Genomic DNA, 23,975 nt, shown 5'->3' on the forward strand with positions numbered 1-23,975 from the left:
GTATTTACAAATTGTACAATTTTTTTCATATAAATATTTCTAAATATATACAGCGGGTAAAATAAGTATTGAACATGATAACTCAGTACTTTCTCTTTCTCAGTAAATATATTTCTAAAGGTGCTGTTGACATGAAATATTCACCAGATGTCGGTAACAACCCAAGTGATCCATACATACAAAGAAAACAAAACAAATAAGTTCAGAAATTAAGTTATGTGTAATAAAATGGAATGACTATTCCTTTAAGGGCTGCTTGGCAGTGCTTATGCTAAGTAATATAACAAACCTGTCGTGATGTCTGTTTGAGCACCTTTTATCTTTCCAAATCCACAGGAGGGCTCTACCTTTGCCATGTCGGAGAGAAGTGGCATCTCTGAATTAATTTAAGTAGCCCTTTTTTGAAAGCCCAGACAAGTTAAGAGAATTCACATCTAAGATCAAAACTGTGCTGTTGCAGTGCCACTAGAGTAAGTATTGGCTCTTTTGCTTTCTATGTTGCGATCAAGTGCTTTTTTTGTGGTTAAAAGGTTGTGCTAGCTTTTCCTAGCATTTAACTATAAAGTTGAGTGTGTCTACATGTTTACTGCCAGGTGTGTGTGTGTGTGTGTGTGTGTGTGTGTGTGTGTAAACAGCAAATGAAGTGTCAAGATATATATGATGGAAAGCAGGCGTTTATTATATACCAGCCAAGAGACTGCTTTATCTCTAACACCAACATTAATATAAAGTCAACAACGGTCATTCATTCTGTTACTTAAAATTATTCAATACTTCAGCTGACTTTAGAAAGGTTAAATGGTTAGTGCACTGAAAAATGAAAATTCTGTTATCATTTGCTCACACTTTCATTCCAAAACTGATTTTTTTTTCTTCACAGAACAGAAATATATATATATATATATATATATATATATATATATACTAGAATGGCCCAGCCAATCACCTGACTTGAATCCATTAGAAAATAAGAACTAAAGATCAGAGTTCATAGAAGAGGCCCACGGAACCCTCAAGATTTTAAGACTCTGTGGAAGAATGTGCCAAAATCACACCTGAGCAATGCATGCAACAGATTTCTCCATACAGGAGGCGTCTTGAAGCTGTCATACCAACAAAGGCTTTTGTACAAAGTAATACATACATTTCAGTGGTTTAATACTTTTTCCCTGTGTCATTCCATTTTATTACACATAACTTTGTATGAATGGATTACTTGGGTTGTTTCCGACATCTGGTGAAAATTTCATGTTAACAGCACCTTTAGAAATATATTTACTGAGAAAAATGTTGACGTGTTCAATACTTATTTCACCCGCTGTATTTATTTTTCAGTTTTTACTGTTTTGATGTTTGACAAACTTTTTGCTCTTTGACATTTTATCTGTCAAGTATAAAAGTATTGTGCATTAGTCATTTTGAGCCATTTGTGCAGCTTTTTATATGTTTTGGTGCATTTTAGAGCTTTACAGATAAGGTCACTATATCAACTATGTGGCAAGAGCTGCAAATATTTTACTTTCGCAGAAAAAAAAATCATAGGTTTGGAACAACATAAACATTTACATCCTAACATTTGGCAGACGCTTTTATCTAAAGCATCATTGCATTTATATTACACATATTTGATCAGTTTTTCCTTTCCTTGGGATTCAAACCCATGACCTTGCACCATGCTGTACTGTTTGAGCTACAGGAAGAAGTTATATTTCTATATAATTCTATGAATTAATGACAGAATTTTCACATTTAGGTGAACTGTTCCTTTAAGAACACCCTGATGTGTGTATAAGATTCATCCGAACACCATTATGGGTAAGGTTGAAGACAAGAAAGTTCTTTCGCTAGTTTCTTTATTCATCTCTTTTCATTCTTGACAGATAAATCTGCTGGGATTTTCTCTTTTTTTTCCTTACACAAGAACATCTCTAATTTCATCAGCTCTCCTGACTGACAAGCATCATTACGGATAAAATTATCTTGGTAATTATCCTGCCGAAAAGAGATTTATTTCCCTTTGTGAGGAGGAGAGCGGATCCATGGGGCCACGCAGTGATCTGCAGCGTGGAGACGCTTCGTTAAAATAAGCATCCTAATGAGACGAGCCCTCCTGCAGAGCGCTGAGGCCCAAGCGTTACGCCTAGCAGGAGCACTCGCTTTTGTTCAGATGTGCATTAAGTAAGCGTGAACACGGTATTGTCTGTGTTTGGAGGGCCACTTATCGAGGAATTCACAGTACGTAATTATCTTAATTTGCACCCCGGAGCCATATCCAATATGAGACCTTCCGCCCATGACTACTCTGACGTAACACACTCGTAGGCCCGTGCCACGGAAAGGTGTCAAGCTACTGTTGGAAATATGAGATGATTAACAGAGAGTTCATTGACTGAAATACTTACTTTGAGATATTTAGTTTTGCTAAACTTTGCCTGTAGTTGCAGTTTTGAAAATTTGAATATTAGTTAACATGCACTGCTTAGCTGAATTTAAAAGCATCATAAACACTAGCAATATGATCTTTCGAAAGATAGAATTGTTTCTGTTTCTTAGTAAATCCCATTAATGTATGCTTTTGGCTGAAACATTTATCTAAAGTGATTTACAGATACACTTTATCAGTATGTGTTTCCTGGGATTCGAACCCACAACCTGTTGCAAGCACCATGTATTCCAAGTGCATCAGACATATCTCGATACAGTGCTTTTTGAAATATGTACATGAGTAGATTTGTGATGGTAATGTTTTCTGAAAGTGACTTTTGAGTCTCCACTTAACTGGCATTTGTGTGTTTGATTTTCATAATTGATCATTAGCAATTGTGCAGGTTGACTAATTTTGTCATTAAACTCAGAGTTTAGGTGAAGCTGATGGGGAAACAAGCTCTTTACGATAATGAGCACCAGTGTTTGGCGTAATTAAGTGCAGAGCAAGTGGCTTCTTTTCCTAATGGCTCTGCTAGTTAAGGGTCATTGTCGATGGATAGATTATTAAAGACTGAAAGAACTTAACAGATGCCTACAGGAGCTGTAGGACAACTTTCATGAGTACACAAGATTCTTAAACAGAAGCTGTCATGTTTCTGTAATATTACCATTTGGTAACTTTAGGTATCTTTGCTAGATGTTTGTGGTTGCAGTACAGATGAACAAAGGGTATCTCTAACATTCAGCAAGGTCCATCCATCCATCCATTTGCCATACCGCTTTATTCTTTGCAGGGTTGAGGGGGGCTGGAATCGCTGGATCGTATCCCAGCATCTTGGACCACAGGCGGGGTACATCCTGAATGGATGGTCAAGGTAAGGGTTGATTGATTGATTGATTTGTTTGTTTTATTTTTTGGCTTACCATTTTTGCCCTTTATATCTTTAAAAAAATTTATATGCTTCTAGTTGTCTGTCTAAGGTTTTATATGGAAGCCCAGTATACTGCTACATAAGAAAAAAGATCATGCTTTGGTAAATCATAATTATGACATAAAAAGACTAAATTATTAGATACCCCAAAGTCACAATTATGAGATAAAAAGTCATAAGTATGAAAAAGTTAAAATTTTGACTTTTGATCTCCGTTTCTATCTCAACTTGTCATAATTTTAAAAAATTTGCCTCAAAATTCTGACTTTAGTGTCTAACAATTTTGACTTTTTAACTCATAATTGACTTTTTATCTCATAATTTTGACTTTTTATCTCATTATTAACTCATATTACCAAGATTTTCTTTCTTATGTAACGGAAATGGGCTTTCATAGTTTTATGACCATCATATACTAAAATTGCAAGTTCTCCAAGGCTATTCTTACGGCAATATCTCATAATTTTGACTTTTTATCTCATTATTAACTCATATTACCAATATTTTTTTCTTTCTTATTTAACAATAATGGGCTTTCATAGTTTTATGACCATCATATACTAAAATTGTAAGTTCTCCAAGGTGATTCTTACTGCATTATCTCATAATTTTGACTTTTTATCTCATTATTAACTCATATTACCAAGATTGTCTTTCTTATGTAATGGAAATGGGCTTTCATAGTTGTATGATCAGCAATTTTGCCTTAAAGTAGTTCATTGGTGGCTAAAGTAAAAAAAAAATAAAAAAAGGCTCATCTGCCGGTGACGAGTATAAACGGCTTCAGCGTCATGAGACTTGCGCTCGCAACTGCATTGGCTGTACCTGAAATGCTTGCATAAAGTACTATTTTAGCATAAGAAACAAGATTTCAGTATTTCACCATTCAAGTAACTAGGAGTTGGTCTTGCATGCCTGAAATAGCTGCTTGGAGGAATTGCAAATATGGCCGCAGAGTGACCTGACTTTCCTTGACATGGACTTTGGTAGCACCGTTGACATGGACAGTGGTCAAACATACTGTTTAGTATTCATTATGCAAATATATTTTGCATAATGCCACAGTTAGCAAATCAGAATCAAGTATATTCCTGAGAACCATGTAATAAACAGAGGTTGATGTGTTTTGGCGACATAAATCTGTCAGAACCTGTCAAAGCAGGTGACCTTCACATGCTGATTGCATTATGTGAAATTTATGGCGTAGACATGCACCGAAACAAGTATTTGTACGAACTCAGCATTCTGCTTTTGAATGTCCAGGCACAGTGCATGTGACAGTGCTGGAAGAAATGTAGACGCCGCCTTGGGTCGATACAAAAATGTATGTGCTTGGAGCCTAGGAGGCATTCCGTAATGAAATCAATAGCTGTGCTTGGCTCCTAGCATTAAGATCTTTGGTCTGGCTGTTATTTAGTCATCGTTGTCCTACAACCTGGGTGCAAGTTGGCAACCAGTGAAAAATCAATAAAGTGACACCACAGTCGGCATCCCAATTACTGGTGAGACTGGTGAGAGATCAATTCATGTGTTGGCCATTAACAGGTCCTTTTGGGAAATCATACTGCATTATTTGTGTTCGGTTTGCTCTCGTACAAGCGCTCTCCTTCCCTGTCTCGCTCTAAAAGAGTGAATTATACAAATCAACAAAAGATTGTACAGCCAAAGACCTAGTTACCCTGTTTTGCTTTGCCTCATGCGACCCTCGCATCAATGATCTCGCAATAACATGTATTATTAGGTTGTTGTGTGCTATAACCTAGAGACAAAATGTCACTTAAACAGTAAGTACAAACTTAGAATGTCATTTGTAAAGACATTAAATAACATGAAGCTGTGATAATTTTTTTTGGTTATTTTTAAAGGGAAGAAAGTTATAAAACGTTCCGACTAAAGTCAAAATGGTTAGACACTAAGTCTGACTGTGATTAGACGAGCAACGTGCAAAGTAGCAAAAATAATGAATACTTTCAAATAGGTTTCCTGAACATTCCCTCATCTGCCAAAGGTTGGACAAACAGACGCTGGTTGTGATGTTTTGAGTTGTATCTGCGTTAAAGCCTAACCTTAACCCTAACTCAGATGTGCAAAAGTACTTCAACATTAAAAATGATCTTGTCACCCTGAAATTTGTATATAAGGATATAATAATATGCTTTGTTGCCCTTGCAAAGAAAAAAATAAATAATTGAAAATGTAACATTTAATCAAATGGTTTAAAATAGATATTTATAAGGTAAATAAATAAAATGAAATAAAAGAAAATCAGTCAACCAATAAATCCTGGAAAATGTGATATTTATTCAAATAAGAATAAATATCTGTAAAATATATAAGTAAATAAGACTGTAACATTTAATCAAATGGTTTAAAATTGATTTATTTTTATTTTAAATTATTTTTACACTACCAAAGTCTGTTTTTTTTTCAAAAAAGATCTTTTATCCTCACCAAGGCTGCATTTATTTGATACAAAAATACAGTAAAACAGTAATTTTGTGAAATATATTAAAAATTTAACAGAGCTCATTTTTCCAGCAGCCATTGCTCCAATCTTTAGTGTCGCATGATCCTTCATTCTAATATGCTGGTTTGATGCTCAAGAAACATTTATTTTTATTATCAGTTTTGAAAACGGCTGTTTAATATTTTTGTGGAAACCATCATGTATTCGTTTTTCCAGGAGTTTTCTTTTTGTTTTTATGAATAGGCTATAATGTTATAAATGTTATTTACGGTCAAATTTGATTAATTTAATGCTTCTTTGCTGAATAAAAGTCATTTCTTTAGAAAGATCTTGCTGACCTAAACCTCTGAACAGTTGTGCGCTATGCTTAACTTTGCAGTGTATAAAATGTGTTCAATTAATGCCAAAGCAAATGAAAGCTGCTTTGCCATTTACCACACAAAGTTTTAAACATTCATACATTGTTGTTTTTAATTAAATACTCTGTATTTATTCTGAATTCATAATATGTACACCACTTAAAGATTACCTAGTTCAACTTGATAGAAATACTTCATATAATTGAAATTCATAAATGCAAGTGTTGAAGAGCCAAGTCTTTTTTTTCACTAGGCAGCCTTAGTGTTCAAAGTCAATTTTTTGTTTGTCTGTTTGTTTAATTAAATGTGAAACTACTTCTAAGTCTAAAGGAAAAGCAGTTAGCGTTCTTCGGGTGAGGTGCAAATCAAACACTTGATATGTGTCTTGCAGCATTACTATTCTGATGGTGAGGTTGTTGACACCTGACACAGACCACACTGTTAAATCTCTGACTGCGGCACGACATCTTTAAATCCCTTGTCCCACGTTGATTGACATCTCATGTGCTCCTCTGGCAAAGTTGCACAGCCCCACAGTTCTCTCTGGAATGGTAAACACGAGGTAAAACATATTACTAGAAGAAGCCAGCAAACGGCAGCGTGTCAGTAGGCGAATATCTCATCATTCCACATTCTTTATCAACTAGTTCTCCGCGCCGCACTTTCTCGTGCAGCTCATGCATATGTAAAGACCAGAATATGTTCCAGCAGCGATAAGGATGTTGCTCGCACCTGCAATGCCTTACAAAAACACGAGCACAATGGCAACATGACATGCAGCTGTTTAGCGTGACAGTGGTGTAATTGTAAGGAGGGAGAAGACGTCTTGCTCTTCACTCAGCTTGAGACAGGACTAACTTCTCGCTTCGAAGATACTCTGCGGAGGAAGATGACAGGAGCAGAGAATGACTGGATCTCTTTAGTGCCTACAATTACATGGCATGATGCCTTATGTGTGCAGTCAACAGAATAAGGCCTAACGAAGCAGATATCTTAAACACATAGCTACAAGATACCATTAGTTAAGTGGCAATGCGCCATGCGGCGTTCAACATAACACTGAAAACATCTGAGGTAAAAAAAAAAAAGAGGCATATTTATATAGAAGTTGAAGAACACAAAATGTATATTTGTTCAACTGGCAGGCTTTTTATCCAAAGCAACTTCAAAAACCACTCTAAACTGGTAATAGTTTGTATTGTCAAAAATCGTGACTTCAGACATATGACTTTTATTTTTTATTTATTTTTCTCAAAATTTCCAATAGCTTCTCATGAGACCGGGTTGGAACCTATAACCTTGCTGTTGCTAGCGTTATACCAGCATTTTAATTTCTAGAAGTGTTTTGTGATATACTTGTGGGTGGGTAAATCATTTGCTGAGTTATGACAATCCTTAAAGTGCCCCTATTATGGATTTTCATGCAGTGTGTAACACAGCTACGTGAATGAAAACATCCTGCAAAGTTTTAAATCTGAAAGTGTATAAAGTTATTGTCTCTCAAAATAAAGAGTCGACTCCAGTCATTTAAACTAGTCGTTTGAATCCCAAGCCGTTTCATTTTGACGTCAACATGAAACATTAGCATATTGCCCACCCACTTGTTGCGCACGCAGACCTGGGAAAACTTGATTTTCGCTTTGGTCTGAATGAAAATGCAAATTCATTCTTTGCCACTAGGTGCCGCTTTTGGAGCGGTAAAATAGCTGTTTCCCCGGTAACGCTGTACAGGAAGCAGCACTGCTCACAGCTGCTTTATCAGGCATTACAGGCATGATGAAATGAAAATGAAATCAACCAAACCGGACCAATCACAGCAGATTAGCGTCACCAAAGGAGGGATTTGAGCAAATAAGGTAAAAATAAATGCTTAAAGAAAATGAAAGTGTTTTTTGACATTGCATGCATGTCAACCTGTTGTTGGGGTCTCCCAAAACCAAAATATGAACCTTCCATAACCCATAATAGGGGCACTTTAAGTTTAAATGTATGATACAAATTATAACTTCAACGCTTGAAAACACTGTTTAAAGGAGTCATATGATTTTGCTAAAAAGAACATTATTTTGTGTATTTGGTGTAATGAAATGTGTTTATGCGGTTTAAGGTTAAAAAAACACATTATTTTCCACATACCGTACATACCGTACACTCTATGCCCCGCCTTTCTGAAATGCGTCGATTTTTACAAAGCTCATCGGTCTGAAAAGTGAGGTGTACGCTGATTGGCCAGCTATCCAGTGCATTGTGATTGGCTGAATACCTCAAGCGTGTGACGGAAATGTTACGCCCCTTACCGTATTGTGATGCCGTGTCCCGGCCAGAGCGACGAGACAAAAACATTCAAACTCATTATAAACGAGGCATTTGTTGCATCCAGTGGGGACATAATTACGATTTATAATGACTTATACTGTCTTTTTACGAGTTGCGTTACATCGTGCCGCGTAAACATAAAACCATGTCTGCATTTGTGATCGGAGAAATGACAAACAACAAGCGCTACTCTACACTGCTCAAAACTCGTGTTTGAATCATCAGTGGCAAATTCTTTAAATATGAAAACTTACTTACATTCTGTGAGTCAGAACAGCCGGCATTGTAGTCTACTCTGCCAGGAAACAGTCTTCCATAAAATGCGCTGGACACATCTGAATATTTGGGTTGAACTGTTCTGGAACAGTGCTGTAAATACAACTTAACCACTGATTTCTAGTCGTGTCCTCTTTTGGAAGGCCAAACAAAGTAGTTTCGCTTTCACAATGAAACACACAGCGTCTCGACATGGCGGCAGCAACAATACTACAGCGAGAATAAAAGTTACGCCTTCTTTCTTTGCGTGAACATTTGGGCGGAGTTATGCAAATCTTCCCACATAGTGACGTAGACATGTGGGGGCGTGTTAGAACGAGCTGTTTTAGTTAGGCGTGGTTGACTCTTACCTTTTATAAAGACTATCTCTTTGGATTTGAGACTTTAGTCTTTGCAACTTTACAGATCTTCTTTATGCACCAAGAGCTTGTAACACTCCAAAGAGAAAGGAACATTTGAAATCGCATCATATGACCCCTTTAAAAACATTTCAATTTAATTTTAAATTGAAATTAAACTTCCCTCAGACCTTGTTTTATTTATATTTTCTTAAGATCCATCTCAGTAAAGTGGAAGCCATGGAATAAAAAAAAAATATTTAAAAAGTCATTGAAACTTTTTAATTTTCTCACGAACTGCTAAATACAAACTCAGAATTGAGACAAACTTAAAATTCTGAGTTTTTCTCAGACTTCTTTATAGTTCACAGTTATTTATTTTTCTCTGAATTCTGAGTTTCTATCTCACTTTTTTGTTTGTTTCAGCCATTAATTAATAAAATAACGGGTATTTGTGAGTTTTTATCTCACAGTTTTTATTTTCTTAATTTTTTTTCAGTTTCTCATAATTGCAGGGAAAAAGTCTGAATTGTAAGATATAAACTCATAATTGTGAGAAAAATGTCAGAACTATGAGATGAAAGTATACATTTTTTATTATTTTATTTTATTTTTTAAATCCTGTGTCCGAAACAGGCTAATCTGTACAGTTAATCTGTATAAAAGTGGTCATAAAAGTTTGTTGTGATTACATGGGGAATAAAACGTTCTTATAGTGTTACAGTAACTATTCACAGAAGCACACTTTAACTGCCTGGGTAAAAAGCAGAGATGATATTCAAGATAAACTGTGGGTTTATCTTGAATAAACCCCCCCGCCCCCCCTTCCTTGTTACATAAGGTGACAAACAGGCTTAGGAAATCACCATAAAATGCAAGCTTGTAGCCTACTTGCCAGCAGTGTTACGAACTGTAGAAGGAATCAGCAGTTATGTTTGATTTGGCTGGAAGACCTTCCTAGGATTACTCATTGATCCACAAGACTCCAAAGTATTAACCTGCTAACTTTACATTACTACAAGAAAAGAAAGCAGTAGAAAGGAGCAATTGGCTGGCTTTTTTATATTGGTTTTAGTGTTTATTAAATAGACTAACATAATGCACAACTTACACATGCAGTGTGACAATACTGGTGCATGTCACAAAAGAGCAATGTGTGTTAAATCAACTGTATTTTATTTTTTTTCCTGTGCCATATTTTTAGAAATAGCTTTAAGATTTGTGCTTAAGGAGTTAACAAACTCAACCTGAGAGAGATTGGCGATTGCATTCACTTTTGATAGGCTATATTTAATAATTTATTTCCTGAACCTTGGCGTTGCTATATGCGCTACTGTTTCAACTACAGCGACGTCCCCGAGGAACTCTAGACCTCCGTGTGAATATTGCGCAAAAATCCCGTTGCATTAGAATAGCAGTTCGCTCAACTGGTGTTATTCTGACACGACCATCACCTCACGTTAGTTCAGGAGTGAAACGCTGTGAAACCGAGTGGCGTCAAAAAGGTGAGAAACGCATCAAAACGCTAATATTGCAGCTTAGACGTCTCTTTAACTTCCTGCTCTTGTACCTTTGTTTGTTCCTTGTTAATATTAAGGCTATATGAAGCGCCTTCTCATACATTTTTGACATTCCAAAGAGACCGCCTTGGGCGTCCTAGTTCGCTCTATTGTTTCCTTTATAGCTACTCTTAAACAAACAAATCGACAAATGTATTCACAAACTATAAATGATGTAACAATATTAAACATCCGTAATTTAAAATCCTTTAAATTGTGCGACATAATCAGTATTAAATGAGATATTTTGCTCTGTTCATGTAGGCTACCTCAGCTATACTAAATCCAGCTTTAAAAGGACAAACTGCTATACGCCTGTTTTAAAGAAATATTTGCTTATGGATGTGGATTTTTGTGGATGTGGTCTTTGTGGATTTTTTGTCCATTTTCGGTAAAGAAAGTTCTATAAATACCATATCGTTTTTAATTTGGAGCTTGGCTGTGATACTGACAAGGTGCTGGAAAATCCAGTTTAAACTGGTAGCTGTTTTGGAACATGGTTTTTTAACTAGTTCAAACTGGGATACATTGGCCAAATTAGTTTGGTTGGGCAATAGGAGTGGTGATATGAGATATTTCGTATCATATTAACCAGTATGTGATATTGCTTTCGTAAGACTTTTGTGTATTATTCTTTATATCAAACTAAAGAAAGAAATTGTCTTTATATTTTTGATGTAATTATTTATGTTTGCTATTTGTTGTTTCCCATTTGTATTCACTGCTGTTTGAATAAAGATGGCAGAAGTTGTACACATGATTGACAGCGAGGTTTTCCTGGCCTTCTCCACATATGCAACCATAGTCGTCCTCAAAATGATGCTCATGAGCTTCGTGACCTCATATTTTCGCTTGACAAAACAGGTACGCTATTTATTGTGCTCAATTTACTGCTTATGCAACCTGCATTCTATATTTTTCGGTATTTTTCAATGGGCTGTCAAGCACTTATTTTCTCCTCTTTTAGGTTTTTTCAAACTTGGAGGACACCACCTTGGTGAAGACCACAGAAGACAGGAAGAGGCTGGTCAGGGTTGATCCAGATGTGGAAAGAGTGCGACGGTAAACATATTTGGTTTTATGTGAGCAATGAAGGTGATACTGATATTGTCTCTTTTTCTGATGCCTTTGCTCTTGAATCACAGGTGCCATCTAAATGACCTGGAAAACATTGTTCCCTTTGTGGTGATCGGTTTTCTGTATGCACTCACGGGGCCAGATCTCTACACGGCTCTGTTGCACTTCCGGGTGTTTGTAGGGTCACGTTTCGTCCACACAGTGGCCTATGTGATGGCTCTGCCCCAGCCTACCAGAGGTCTGACCTTTGGTGTGGGGCTGTTCACAACTTTTTCTATGGCTTACCGGGTGCTCACCACAGCACTTTTTCTCTAATGGATAGCATTCACTTCATTTAAAACCATTTAGTTTGAGTTTACATGCTTTTCTACAATGTTGCGTAAAAGAAATGTGTTGAGGAACCAATTATAATGCTGTTTTTGTGTTTTCTATTGGCTTTCAGTACCACAGTCCCATGAATGCACTTTATAGTGTGAATTAAAACTAAACATATGGCCTAATACTGCTGATAATATTTAATTAATGTTATCTTAAACTCCTGACACATTTCAGGATGAGTCTAAAGCTTTGACCCGTATTGTACACTGTGAACAGACATTTGATTTTTGTTACTTATTAATCACGATAAGACTTTGAGCAGCAACTTTGGATTGTGTCAGGTATTAAGGCCTATTTAAGTTTGTGTGCATTTAACAGTTTCACAGTAGTGAAGACAAAAGGAAAATGTTTAATTTGCAAAGTACCAACTTAGAACTTTAATGTTCATTGTCAGCAGGTTTAAAGAAAGTATGAACAATAACAAAATGTTTATAAATGGATTAAATAAAGTTTGAAAATAAAAAATAAGAATGTTTCTGACAAGTGGTTGCAATGATGCTTTTACAGTTGCAAGTGTGCAAAAAAACAGTGCATGTTTTGGCCACTAGAGAGAGCTATTTGAAAGCCCAAGTGGTACCAATGATAAGTCCGATGTTTGTCTAATGCTCATGAAGCACCTCTTTATTTGTTTCTAACGCACCTTTAGCATGCAGGCACAAAAAACTCATTACTGTGCACTCTATCTGATCGTATTCTGCCTCAGTAGATAAATTGACCTGTTTTATATAGCCACACTGCTAACATTAGCTGATGTTTGGTAAAAATAGCCCTGCTTAACAGAACAAGAAATGCTATCTTATTCATGCTTCACTCATTATCTTGATATGTTATGAATAGCTTCATTACTAATTTCATGCAACTATGCACAATCACTGTAATAATTAGCCTTAGATACAAATGAAATGTGTTTCTTTCAGTGTTTTTACTATCGAGTGTTTCAGTCTTTATAAGATTTCAAAAAAGTTCTGTTTTTGAGGTCGTAATATCTAAGTTCCCTTTGTTTGGAAAAATACAGGACCTCCACACAGCTATGACCAATATAAATCTTCTGGAATCAACTCTTCAACTGTGAAGCAAAGCAAGAAATTCTGAACTACATGAAATAAAATGAAGGTAAGTGAAAATATGAATTAGTCTATTTCAGACTGAGAAAGTGTGTTATTTACTATTGCAGGAATTCAGTTCTACACTGTCAGAAAACAGGGATCTTCTGAAACGCAAGTTGTGGCTGACTTTCATTTTGTGACACGTTTCTAAGTGAAATGACATATTGAACAAGAAAAAATATAGGGTGGAATTTATCTGTTGGTTGTTGATTTGACTATTATGAAAAGTGAATGTTGTATGAGTCAGATCACAGGAATAGTAAGACAATTTCATTAAAATTTACCTTAAAACAATGCGCGGATGTTTTGTTCTCATTAAGCAATGTGCATTAAAAGACCGAATCAATTTTGATTGTCAGACTTTCAGTTGGACAAGCTGTCTGAAATGAGACAATTTTTATATAAAGGTCTCTTAAACTAGTTAAACCCCCCTGTGTCTTGAATGTATGAGCATCCTTCAGCTGCTTTGTCCTTCTCTTTAACCAGCCCTCTCTTGATGTCACAGTAAATACTACTACTTAGCTCCAAGGTCGCCACGGCTGGCCATGCATATGCCCCGTAAAGGCTTTTTCTCATTTGTTTTGGGTCTGTGCCCAGCTCCAGGGTGTGCAATATTTCAGTCAAGCCAAGCATTTTACAGGCTGGCCAGATGAAGAACAGCTAAACCTTGCTCTGTGATCAATAATGACTGATCCGCCCACAAGGGGCTTTCCCTCCGCTGGGCAAAAAGCAGGGGTCCAGCCTATCCGAGAAGATTTTTTTGGTGGAAACTCAAGGCTCTTGGAGTCAACCTTGAAGTTGTTCTTTAGATGGACGTTCAGTAAACAGAGTCGAGACTGGCATGTGGTTGAAAAAAAGTGCTAGTGGTCTATATATTGATAGACAGATGCTGTAATGGTGTATTCCTCCCACGCTGTTTCTATATTACAACAGACACCATATATTTCTCAGATCTCCCACTGCCTTATTGTAAGGCTCGTTAACAGTACGGCCGCTTAATTAGGCAGCACTTCAAAGTCATGGCGTGGGTCAGTATCAAGGTTTAGAAGAGATTTATATCACACAATGGCTCCACGGGTCCTGAAAAATTAATGAACGCTTAGCCGGGATCCGACTTATAGGCGACACGGTGCAATATAAATCAATTTGAGTTTGAGCCTTGCAATCCGGAACCGACTGTATCTGCTGGACTAGACATTTTTAGAGCATTTTTGAAGGTGCATCGGCAGAAATGCAGACGAAATAGGTCAGAGGTGAGATGTGAATGCATGTCTCCTGACATTTCTTCAATGACGGCATGCTTGCTTTCTTGCTTTCTCATACGGACTAACGACTTGTGAGTTTATGTGAAGTAATTATGGGTGCAGAGATCAGCCATAATCACATTGAGACAGTTGCGAGTGCAGGTCAGGACCATATGTTTGACTCCTTTCTCAGCTCCAGAACAGACTTCAGTGGAATGCGAACATAATAAGGACTAACTAATGCCTTTCGCATTGTTGCTCTCTTCTCTGCCCTTCATCTCTACTGAAGCCCATTACTGAGCTCAGAGAATTGCAGTAAACTCGCCATTTTTTTGCACTTGTCAGTGCCATTTATACACAGGAAGTCATATTATCTCATGTGGGGTAAAACTCACATTGAAACGGCCACTTGAAGGCCAAATAAATCTACCTAAAATGCTCAGTGAAGCAAATGCCCTGTGTTGACTCAATGATTTCAGCATATTTATCTCAGCGTTACACCTAATAGATGGCCTATAGGCCAAAAGGCATGAGGAAGTGGTGCTTCAGCTAACATTTAAGCATAAGCATCATTTCGGTGCTTATGTTAACAGTGCTGAGCCTATTTTTGTTGCATGTCGGACAAAGAATAACCTGAAATTGCACTTGAAACCTTTTTCCCGGTGTAATCTTGTGCAATTTAGACTTGTGAAGCAATATAAGAGCTCATTGCTCACCTATTGTTTGAAAAAAGATGCATGCTCCCATGCACTTTCTATTCAGTAAATCTGCCTGAATCTGGATGATTTAAGCTATTTATAGCTACACTTTGGGAATTATTTACCAAATATGGCATCTTTGCTCATATAAATTATATTTCATGATGATCATGTTTGTAGTTCTCAATAGCAGGGTTATTTTCATAATTGAATTGAGAATGCATTTTTAATTCCAACACAATTCCTGAATTTGAATTGAGGTAGCAAACAGGATGCAGAACTGGAATAAAAAAAAAAAAAAAAAAAGTTTGTTTTTAAAAACGTTTTGGCTAAAGAAAGCATTATTTGAAAGTTTTGGGGGGAAGATATTGAAACAGTTTAAAGTTTTGTGTGCCATAGAGGAGTGTATTTAATATAATTTGTTTGATCATATTTAATAAATTAACTTGTCAGACTGAAAGACTTCATTTTCCAGATTTTTTTTTAGAATTGTAATTAACCCTTTGCAAAGACCAACCCCCCTTTATTACTGTTGCTGTGTCAGACAAGCCATGGCACTCTTCCGCCACACATCATGTTCTCACGCAGTGAAAAATACATAGAGAAATATGTATTTTGTATAAAATACAAAGAGAAAACTTGACAATGCACCGACAGACAAGAGAGAGCAGGTTACTTTAGGTATGAAACAACGTCTCAGCTTTCAAATTTTGTCAATTGTTAAGTAATTCAAACAATAAATACTGTTTTGAGGCATGTTTAATGTTTAATATTTAATGTGTCGTGACAGATCGCTGTAGCGCCTCAGTTCAAGTGGCATGTGAACCAATCCTTTCTTCTTATCAATCTTTTCTAGTTATAGCACGAAATAAACATAAATGAACATAAGAAGGTATCTTGTTTCAACTGCGGAAAGATGTCAAAACACACCATTTTTCAAGTTCAAGTCCACTGACGTTAATCTACTCTCCTGTCTTGTTTGTTTGTCAGACAAAAATGGCAGATTCTGCGTTATGATTGGTCAGATCGCCTGTCAATCAAACTCCAGGCAAAGGGTCAATTAAGTAACTTCCTTTTTATGTCTTTCCAATTCATAGTTTAAATTCCATCTTATAAATTCAGTTCGAGACAACTCTTTTTCAAAACCCTGTGCAATAGCTCACTCTTGATAACCATCTTATTTATAAATGCTGAATTTACAAGTAAAAAAAAAAAAAAACTCAATTCTGTTGTTGCAGTTACTCTGCTGCTTTGTTTACACATGCAGCTTGAAACAGGCCTTATAGAAGAAATGATTCAACTCACACCTCAAATCCCATAATAACAGTCACTAAGGCAACGCCCTGACCCAATCTACTCTGAGCAATGGAAAGCGTGACCTTTACACATGTGTTTCAGTAGGAGATTTTGAATGTTGGAGCTAGGGGACTGTTAGACTTGGCTGGGGTCAGCAGATGTCCTATGCTGATCTTAGTGATTGGATCGCAGGTGATTACCAAAAGCAATTTAAATGATATTGATTTATCCTCTCGCCTGCTGTAATTGAACACCACGACCAAGCCCCTGCACCTTTTTCCCTCTCTCTTTTTCCTCTTTTCACTCTCGCATTAACAAAAAAGCATTTGGCGGCCTGAGGAGCGCCCATAAAGAGGAAAGGATCCGGCTAGAAGGGCCAATCAATTGGCAGTTTGCCACAGCAACAATGGAATTGTTCAATTAATATCTTATCTCTGGTTAATTTAGCTGCTTAGCATCCCGGCCCCCCTCGCATTATACACAGGGAATGTCGAGGTAGCAGTGGGACTTGCTCCAATTTGGATGCAAACGTCCTCCATGTTTCTCATCTGGACAAGAATAATAGAAGAAAATGTTGTTTCCTGAGAGCTTCCTGCCAGATAACCCCCCTAGTGTAATAACCTTGGGAGTTAATCAACTTCTTTTAAATCAAACGCCTAATTTAAACGATAATTATAATTTGGCATTTAGATAACATTGACTAAGCACTTGATTGAGGCAACAGGACAAAAAACAGGCCTAATGGCAATTCTTCCCATGAAAGCACCGTCAAATAAGTTTCGTATCTACAATATTCCGTCGCGCTCTTATGCGGAGCTATATTTGGCACTTGGATCAATTAATGAATGGAAAAACTCCACCTGGGAGACACGCTCGTGCGTTCTCCATTTTTCACCCACCTTTCCAGCACCTCGGGAGAGTGCGCAAATTTCTTGTTTTAATATTTTAGCGCTCTGACTTAAGCTTCGGAGTTCTCTGCAGGTAGCGTACTAGATCATCCTGACATTTCAAAGTACTGAAACCTTTGGAATAAAGTGTTTTTTATTTCATTCTATTAACATAATTTATGTTTGTCAGAGAGCCCAACTCTGTGGAAGTCAAGTAGGGAGGGGTCTTGCCATAATTCATCGTCACACAGCTCTCTGTGTGTTCACGTATGTGTGTGTGAGAGACGCATGATAGCGGCTGCGCGACATTCGACTTCATTACTTGGGCCTGAAACATTGATGAGGTAGAGAATAGACTCAGCCGTCACCATTTGTTGTCTGTTGTCATGAAAAGATCAAGCACTTTTTCCCACTCGGGCAGAAAGTTGATGTGATGTCATCTCGATTTCAGCCAATCACACTAAAGATTAGACCCGATGACCCCTAGGGAGTGGATGGTGGATAGTGAAAATTTTTCCGAACTGACCCTCGTCTTCCGATCTGTAAAAAAAATTGTGTTACCTTTTATGAAATAGTTTTTTCCACTTCTAAAAGCAAAGAAACTGTTCACTAAAGTTAATGTTACCTTTAAGCATTTTCCTAAAACTGATTGAAGCTATCAATGCCTTATGAATACTTTTTACAATTTGATTACTACTACTAAGTGTTTTAAGAGGCTGTTCACAGTTCAGGTTTATGCTTTTTAATGTTGCTTTGTTTTCAATATCTCTCAGTCCAGTCTATGAGATGTTTTCTGTTCTCCACTTTTATTGATTGTGTAGAATAGAAAAGAATGGAAAGTCAAACTTAAACTTATTGGATGAGCATCAGAGCCCAATGTACCACTTTGCCAGCACTCCGACATGTTTGCCATTTAAATGGTTTCCAGAAAGTACATTGACTTTTGAGTGTCAACTATTTATTATAGACAAATGTCAAGACAAACTTTAGATGTTGATTTGTCCGTCATTTGAATTGATGTGGCTCTGTGGTTGTAGCTATGAATGGTTTCTAGTTAAAATGTGTTCTGAGTGGTTGCAAGGTCCATAGTCAGAGTTCATGTTTCTTTGTTTCAAATATCTCACAAACTAGGCTTTGACTTTGACAGGCTTTCTGTATGTTGTCCACTTTTATTGATCCTGTAGTAGTGGAAAGACAAGAAGATTATGGGGAAATAGCTGGGAATGAACTTGAATTACCTGCATGAGCACCGCAGCTCAATGTACCACTTGGCCACCGTGTTTTACATTTAAATTATGTCCAGAAATCACTGACATTTTAGTGTCAACTATTAACTAAAGAGCCCAAGAAATATGTTAAAGGTTGGTTTGTCAGAATGTTTAAAACAGCCTAACCCTCTGGGCCTTCATTTTTGGGTCACACTTGGTCAAAAGTGACCGAAGCCTTGGTACGTAACTTTTATTATTTAAAATTTTGAGGGGATTTTATGATGCCATTTTTTTAATACAATTTTTATGAGCTATTTTTCCATTAAAATGATTAAACTCTGAGCCCTTTCATTTTTTGGGTCACATTTGGTACCTTTATGGTCAAAAGCGACCGATATATTCAAAAATACTTTTTAAAATTATTATTTTGAATTTTGAGGAGATTTTTTTCTTTTGTCACATTAGCATTAGTCACCAAGTTTTATTCCATTCCGATTAAGCAAAAAAAATTTAAATGTAAAAAAAGTAACAAATTTAGACCTCATATTGTTTAAAAATTAGGCAATTTGAAGATAGATTAGATATTTTAAGTGACTGATAGGGAGCTATGAATGGTTTCTAGCCTGTTTCCAGGTAGTTAAAAAAGACAGGAAATTATGGTTGGAATGAGATTGAAAATGTTAGCCAAACTCAAACTTGAATTGCCCACGTGAGCACAGCAGCTACTGGGCCACGTTTCTGGCATGTTTTCCATTTAGAGCCATCTAATTGGATTCAGCCAACCTACAAACTTAACACTCTGAAGATGAATGTGGCATTGAAGGCTCTGCACACAAAATACAAGACTTTACCTCAACAATGTAATCTAAGGGAAGGATACATTTGATTTATTTGACAATATTGTTGTATTGATTAGAGCGTATAGATTCTTACCACAGTTTTGTGTGGATCCATTCAGTCAGTTCTCCAGTATATGCAGTAGACCTTCAATACTCTTGTTTCATGACCCCATTGGGCATACACACATCACATCTGAGTCCTTGTACTGTTACAATGGCAAAAGATTTAACAGATTTAGCTTCCCCAACTGCTTAAAATGCTTCAGTGTGAGTGTTTATAATGTCGCTGTTCTTGAGAGCATCTTACAAAAGTTGTTTCCTCTGTGGGCGGATCTAGACTTTCAAAGTTCCAGTGAAACAGTATGTTGCATGCTGCAGCGAAGGTGCAATGGGATTGTCTCTCAGCATCACTTCGGCTGCACCTTCATGCGGCCATGATCAGAGACGGAGCTGAAGCCAGTCAGAGGCCCCGGTTTGGAGCTTCGCTGCCTTCTGAAGGAAAATCAATAACCTGGAGGCAAGCTAATTAACTGAAATCATTTAACCCTGTCTCAGCAATACATAAAAATGTGGCTGCTATGAGGAGCAGAGTTAATAATAGATAAATCTGCCCCGGTTTTATGAAAGAAATAAAAGCTGCTTCAGAGGCTGTGAGGGACCTGAGGGAGATGGCTGGCAGCTCAATCACTCTGGAAATATCATTCAAATCCATCCAGTCAAAAACTTACGATCGGAATAGTACCGGACACAACTGATCCGAGATGTCATAATAGAAGTGAAATTGATGCTGTCCGGCTCTGTCAATTACAGCCGCGGACCATAATAGACTGCATGTTACAAAGGTGTTGCAGCATTGTACGTGTGTCTTTACAGAAGAAAGCACAGTCCTCTCAAACCTTTACAGTCTGGCGGAAAAGCTGGGAAACTCACATTTTGAACCTGTGGTGCAGATGTTTGATTTCTGCCTGACTTGACAAATAATTGTGGTTTTAGCATCACCATTACCGTCGCAAGTCCAGGGTGTCGAAGGCACAGCCTAAAAAGTCCAAACACAGATTTATTTGGTCTTCATATACTGCGCTTTCGCTCACCCTGTGGCATTCGCCAATCAATAATTGAACAGACCGAGGATAATAGCTTCTACGCACACCGCACCGTTTCTGAACACGCAGGAACATGGGAGAATCTCATCTGGAGGTGAAATAAATTGCTGCTTGAATTCCAAATGCAGCCTGAAGGATAGAGAACTTCAGAACGACTAATGTATTAATGTTTGGCAGCATTAGAGGCGCATGTTCCATGTTTATTTCTTTTGAGGACTGTTAGATATGTCTGAAAATCAAAACTATCATTACCTAGCAAGAGAAGTATAGTTTAATCGCACCAAATATCTGTATCTGTATCTATATCCCGTCCCCTTAACTTTTTGACAAAAACGTAAATTTAAATCAATATTGAATCGATATATGGTTTATGTACTTATTCATTAATTTTAGTGATCAGAAACATAATATTTTGATGTTTCACATTCTATGTGCAACCCTGTTACTGCATCATTTCCACCCATTACAAATAATAATAAAAAAACATTTCTTAGAATTGTGACACTCAAGGCATAACATTTCTAAACAAGTATGATCTACAATAATTATTTTTCTTCAGAACATTTATTAAGCACAACCTTCAACCCTCAAGTTATTGTAAAACTATTTTTTCCCCTTGATTTATGTGAAATGTAAATTTTGTAAACCCTGTTTTATATTTGTTTTCATATTTTTCAAGTTTACGTTAAAAATCTGTGATTTTCACTATTTAGGACTTTTAAGCCCTATTTTTAGGCCCATGTTTCTATTTGTGTAAGAAACTTACCAGCATTTATTGCAGTAGTATGAATTTTAGATGTAAAGACAGTCACAATAACTTGAGTACTATTGGGGTTTTAGTGTTGCTATAAAATGTGTGAACCCTTAATTTTTGGTATGTCTCAGCACAAACATGTTTAAAACAGTTGGTGTTATTCGTTTAAATAAATTCTAGTTGTAGGACCTCAATGTCGGTTAAATTTATGCAGAAATACCAAAAGTTCTTGATTTTAAAGGTGCCTTGACTTGTCAGGAGTTCAGTGCTGGGGTTCAGATCTGGCTTGGGAGATTTTGATCCAAACAATGGCAGAAGTCCTCCTAGAGACAAATAGGGATGAACTCCGTGAGCAGACAGGCAGGTAATAACCGAACACCATTAAGTGCGTGGCCTTCAAAAACCTCCATGAGCTGTGAAAAAGCTCCATTACTTTAGGGTAAAGAGGGGTGAAACGCAGAAAGGCACTTTTCTGCTGGGAGCAGGCCTTAATGTGGTGCAAATGGGCAAGAGTGCATTGTCACCCCCAGACTTGATGCACTACCATTCCGGCCTGACAGACGCAGTGCTCTTATTGCCCATACACGCCTGCTTTGTTACCACAGACACCGTGCAACGCTTCCAAAGAATGGATTGTGTAACACCCATCAAGCCTTTCAAAAATACTCAGGTTTTAAGGTGTATTTGAGCCATTTTTAACACATTTTCGTAGAGCTAATGGTTCAGCGCACATGCCAGTAGTTAAATCGCAGTAGGCTTTCCACCCAATTACGACTTTGTGTTTACAAAGCATCACAAAATTGTTGCTCAAAAGGGAACGCGGTGGATTCGCTCTCATTGGTCCAGCCCATCAGTCATCTAAACCAATTGTCGCAGCAAGGGTACATGATCTAGATTACTCTGGATGTCTGGCCTCTCCAGCTAAAACATCCCTGCCGAGACCAAGAGCAGATTCCTGGGCAGAAGGAAGAAGCGAGAGAGAAAGGGTAGTTACATGAGTGCTTATTACTTCTCACAAGCCTTGGCAGCGAGTCCCAGGCGCAGGGCGGCAGATACATTTTTGACGACGCATCCTCCCATCTCCCTAACAGAGACGCGTCTAATTTGTTGCTTATCTTACTCTGACTTTGAGCATCGTTAAATCGTACCTTTCAGCTGTTTAATATCGCTTGCTGCCTCCCAAACACTTGATATTTTACCGGCAACCCTCAAAAGGGGAGATGGAGAACATGGAATCAAGATGCTCAGGGTGCGATTCGGATCGTTCTCATCTTAATACGGCCTCTACCTCCCGCTCGGAGTCTCTTTCATGACGGAGGTGCCTGTGTGAAATGCTGATGTGGAGTCTTTCCTTTATTACACCGACTCTCTCCCTCAGATCTTTCTTCTCCCCGTTCTCCCTCCTGGCAATAGATCCGATCTCCTCAGGGGAAATCATTACATGGCATCATTACCATCCCAGCACTTTCATCCACCAAATCTTGTTTCAAACCCTCATCATTTGATTAAGTTTAGGGAGGAGTGTGTGTGTGGGTGGGTGGGGATAAAATGGCCGAACTAATAGCTCCTGGAGGGCTCTTTTTAAGATCGGGGTGCTCGTAGGATACAGAGAGTTCACTATGGTCCAGAGGGAGGCTTTTTTCTTCCACGTGGTGCTTGTTTTTGAGCGGAGAGCTGTGATTGTGGGTGGCGATTCGGCCTAGCAGATGTTCTGCGACTCCTTGGTTTATTTGCAATGGAAATGAGTGTTGTGTGCTGCTTCACAGAGGTCATTTGTGTCTAATATTTTCAGTTATCCAACTTTGTTTCTATCAAGCACAAGAAGAGATGATAGAAACTAGATTTTCACCTTTTCTGAGGAAAATTGGTGTTTGCCTGTGTGAAAATCATGATTCATGATCATAATGTTTGAGTGGTGGCCAGTGCATTGCTATGTGGTTTCTAAAAGGTTCTGAATAGTTTTGATGCTCGTTCGCACAACGCATTTTTGTTGGTTAAAGGGATAGTTTACCCAAAAATGAAAATTCTGTCACTGAATTTTTTGTGGATTTTGAGACTTTATATAAGAGTTTAATTTAGGATTTAAGATGGAAACTCAGCATATGATTCAGTCTTTCACTGATTACATTTTACGTTTACATGGACATCGGTAATCTAATTATTTACCTTATTCTAAATAAGACAATATTATGATTAAGGTGTTTACATGAGTTGCTTTTAGAATATTCCTTTCATGTTCCTGTTTTACATGTTATAGTACATAGATCGATTAATGGCACACGTCATTACGTCCCCTCGCGGTGCCATCCGACGTCTTCGTTATGATGCCATACACAGTTTTGGGTGTTTCACTTTTAATTTTACGAAAGCTTCAAGTGTAGTTAATTATTAGCCATTCTATACATGCATACAGATGACGGCGTTGTTGAAGCCATGCTTCTTTTGTTTGCCGTCAAACGGTTGACCACTGCCGTGTGAGTATCCTGTCGCAAAATGCGGCGAAAAGTCCTACACGACAGTAACAGTGTGATTAAGGAGTGTACATGTCTATACTGCACTTCAATAATGCGACTAAAATAGGAATACTCCACATGTCTTAATTCGATTTGTGTTTACTTCGAGTATGACTTATTTGTATGTATGGCGTATGTATGACGGATTAAGGTAATCAAAAATCTCTGTTTACATGGTAGATTCTTAATCAGAGTATT

General features: G+C 37.5%; 1 protein-coding gene across 2 annotated transcripts; it reads left to right on the top strand.

The window, feature by feature from the left end:
• Positions 1 to 10,388: 10,388 nt before the first annotated feature.
• Positions 10,389 to 12,978, top strand: LOC107655601 (microsomal glutathione S-transferase 1-like). 2 transcript variants are annotated; one of them, XM_016443148.1, is made up of 4 exons: positions 10,389 to 10,620; positions 11,401 to 11,538; positions 11,642 to 11,736; positions 11,820 to 12,978. In XM_016443148.1, exons 2-4 carry the CDS (start codon positions 11,413 to 11,415, stop codon positions 12,064 to 12,066), a joined length of 468 nt encoding a protein of 155 aa, XP_016298634.1. In that variant the 5' UTR covers positions 10,389 to 10,620; positions 11,401 to 11,412; the 3' UTR covers positions 12,067 to 12,978. The 2 variants fall into 2 exon arrangements, with proteins under 2 accessions (XP_016298634.1, XP_016298633.1); XM_016443147.1 differs by having other exon boundaries at positions 10,414 to 10,620; positions 11,413 to 11,538; positions 11,820 to 12,937.
• Positions 12,979 to 23,975: the final 10,997 nt, after the last annotated feature.

Source organism: Sinocyclocheilus anshuiensis, unplaced genomic scaffold (genome assembly GCF_001515605.1).
Source record: "Sinocyclocheilus anshuiensis isolate Anshui unplaced genomic scaffold, SAMN03320099.WGS_v1.1 scaffold916, whole genome shotgun sequence".
Classification (NCBI taxonomy): domain Eukaryota; kingdom Metazoa; phylum Chordata; class Actinopteri; order Cypriniformes; family Cyprinidae; genus Sinocyclocheilus; species Sinocyclocheilus anshuiensis.

What these genes read in the sequence shown, in the direction of transcription:
- LOC107655601 (XM_016443148.1), top strand. Translation starts at nt 11,413, where the DNA reads ATGGCAGAAGTTGTACACATGATTGACAGCGAGGTTTTCCTGGCCTTC. An exon ending in ATTTTCGCTTGACAAAACAG is followed by an intron (nt 11,539 to 11,641) that starts GTACGCTATTTA and finishes CTCCTCTTTTAG; the next exon opens with GTTTTTTCAAACTTGGAGGA. An exon ending in GATGTGGAAAGAGTGCGACG is followed by an intron (nt 11,737 to 11,819) that starts GTAAACATATTT and finishes CTTGAATCACAG; the next exon opens with GTGCCATCTAAATGACCTGG.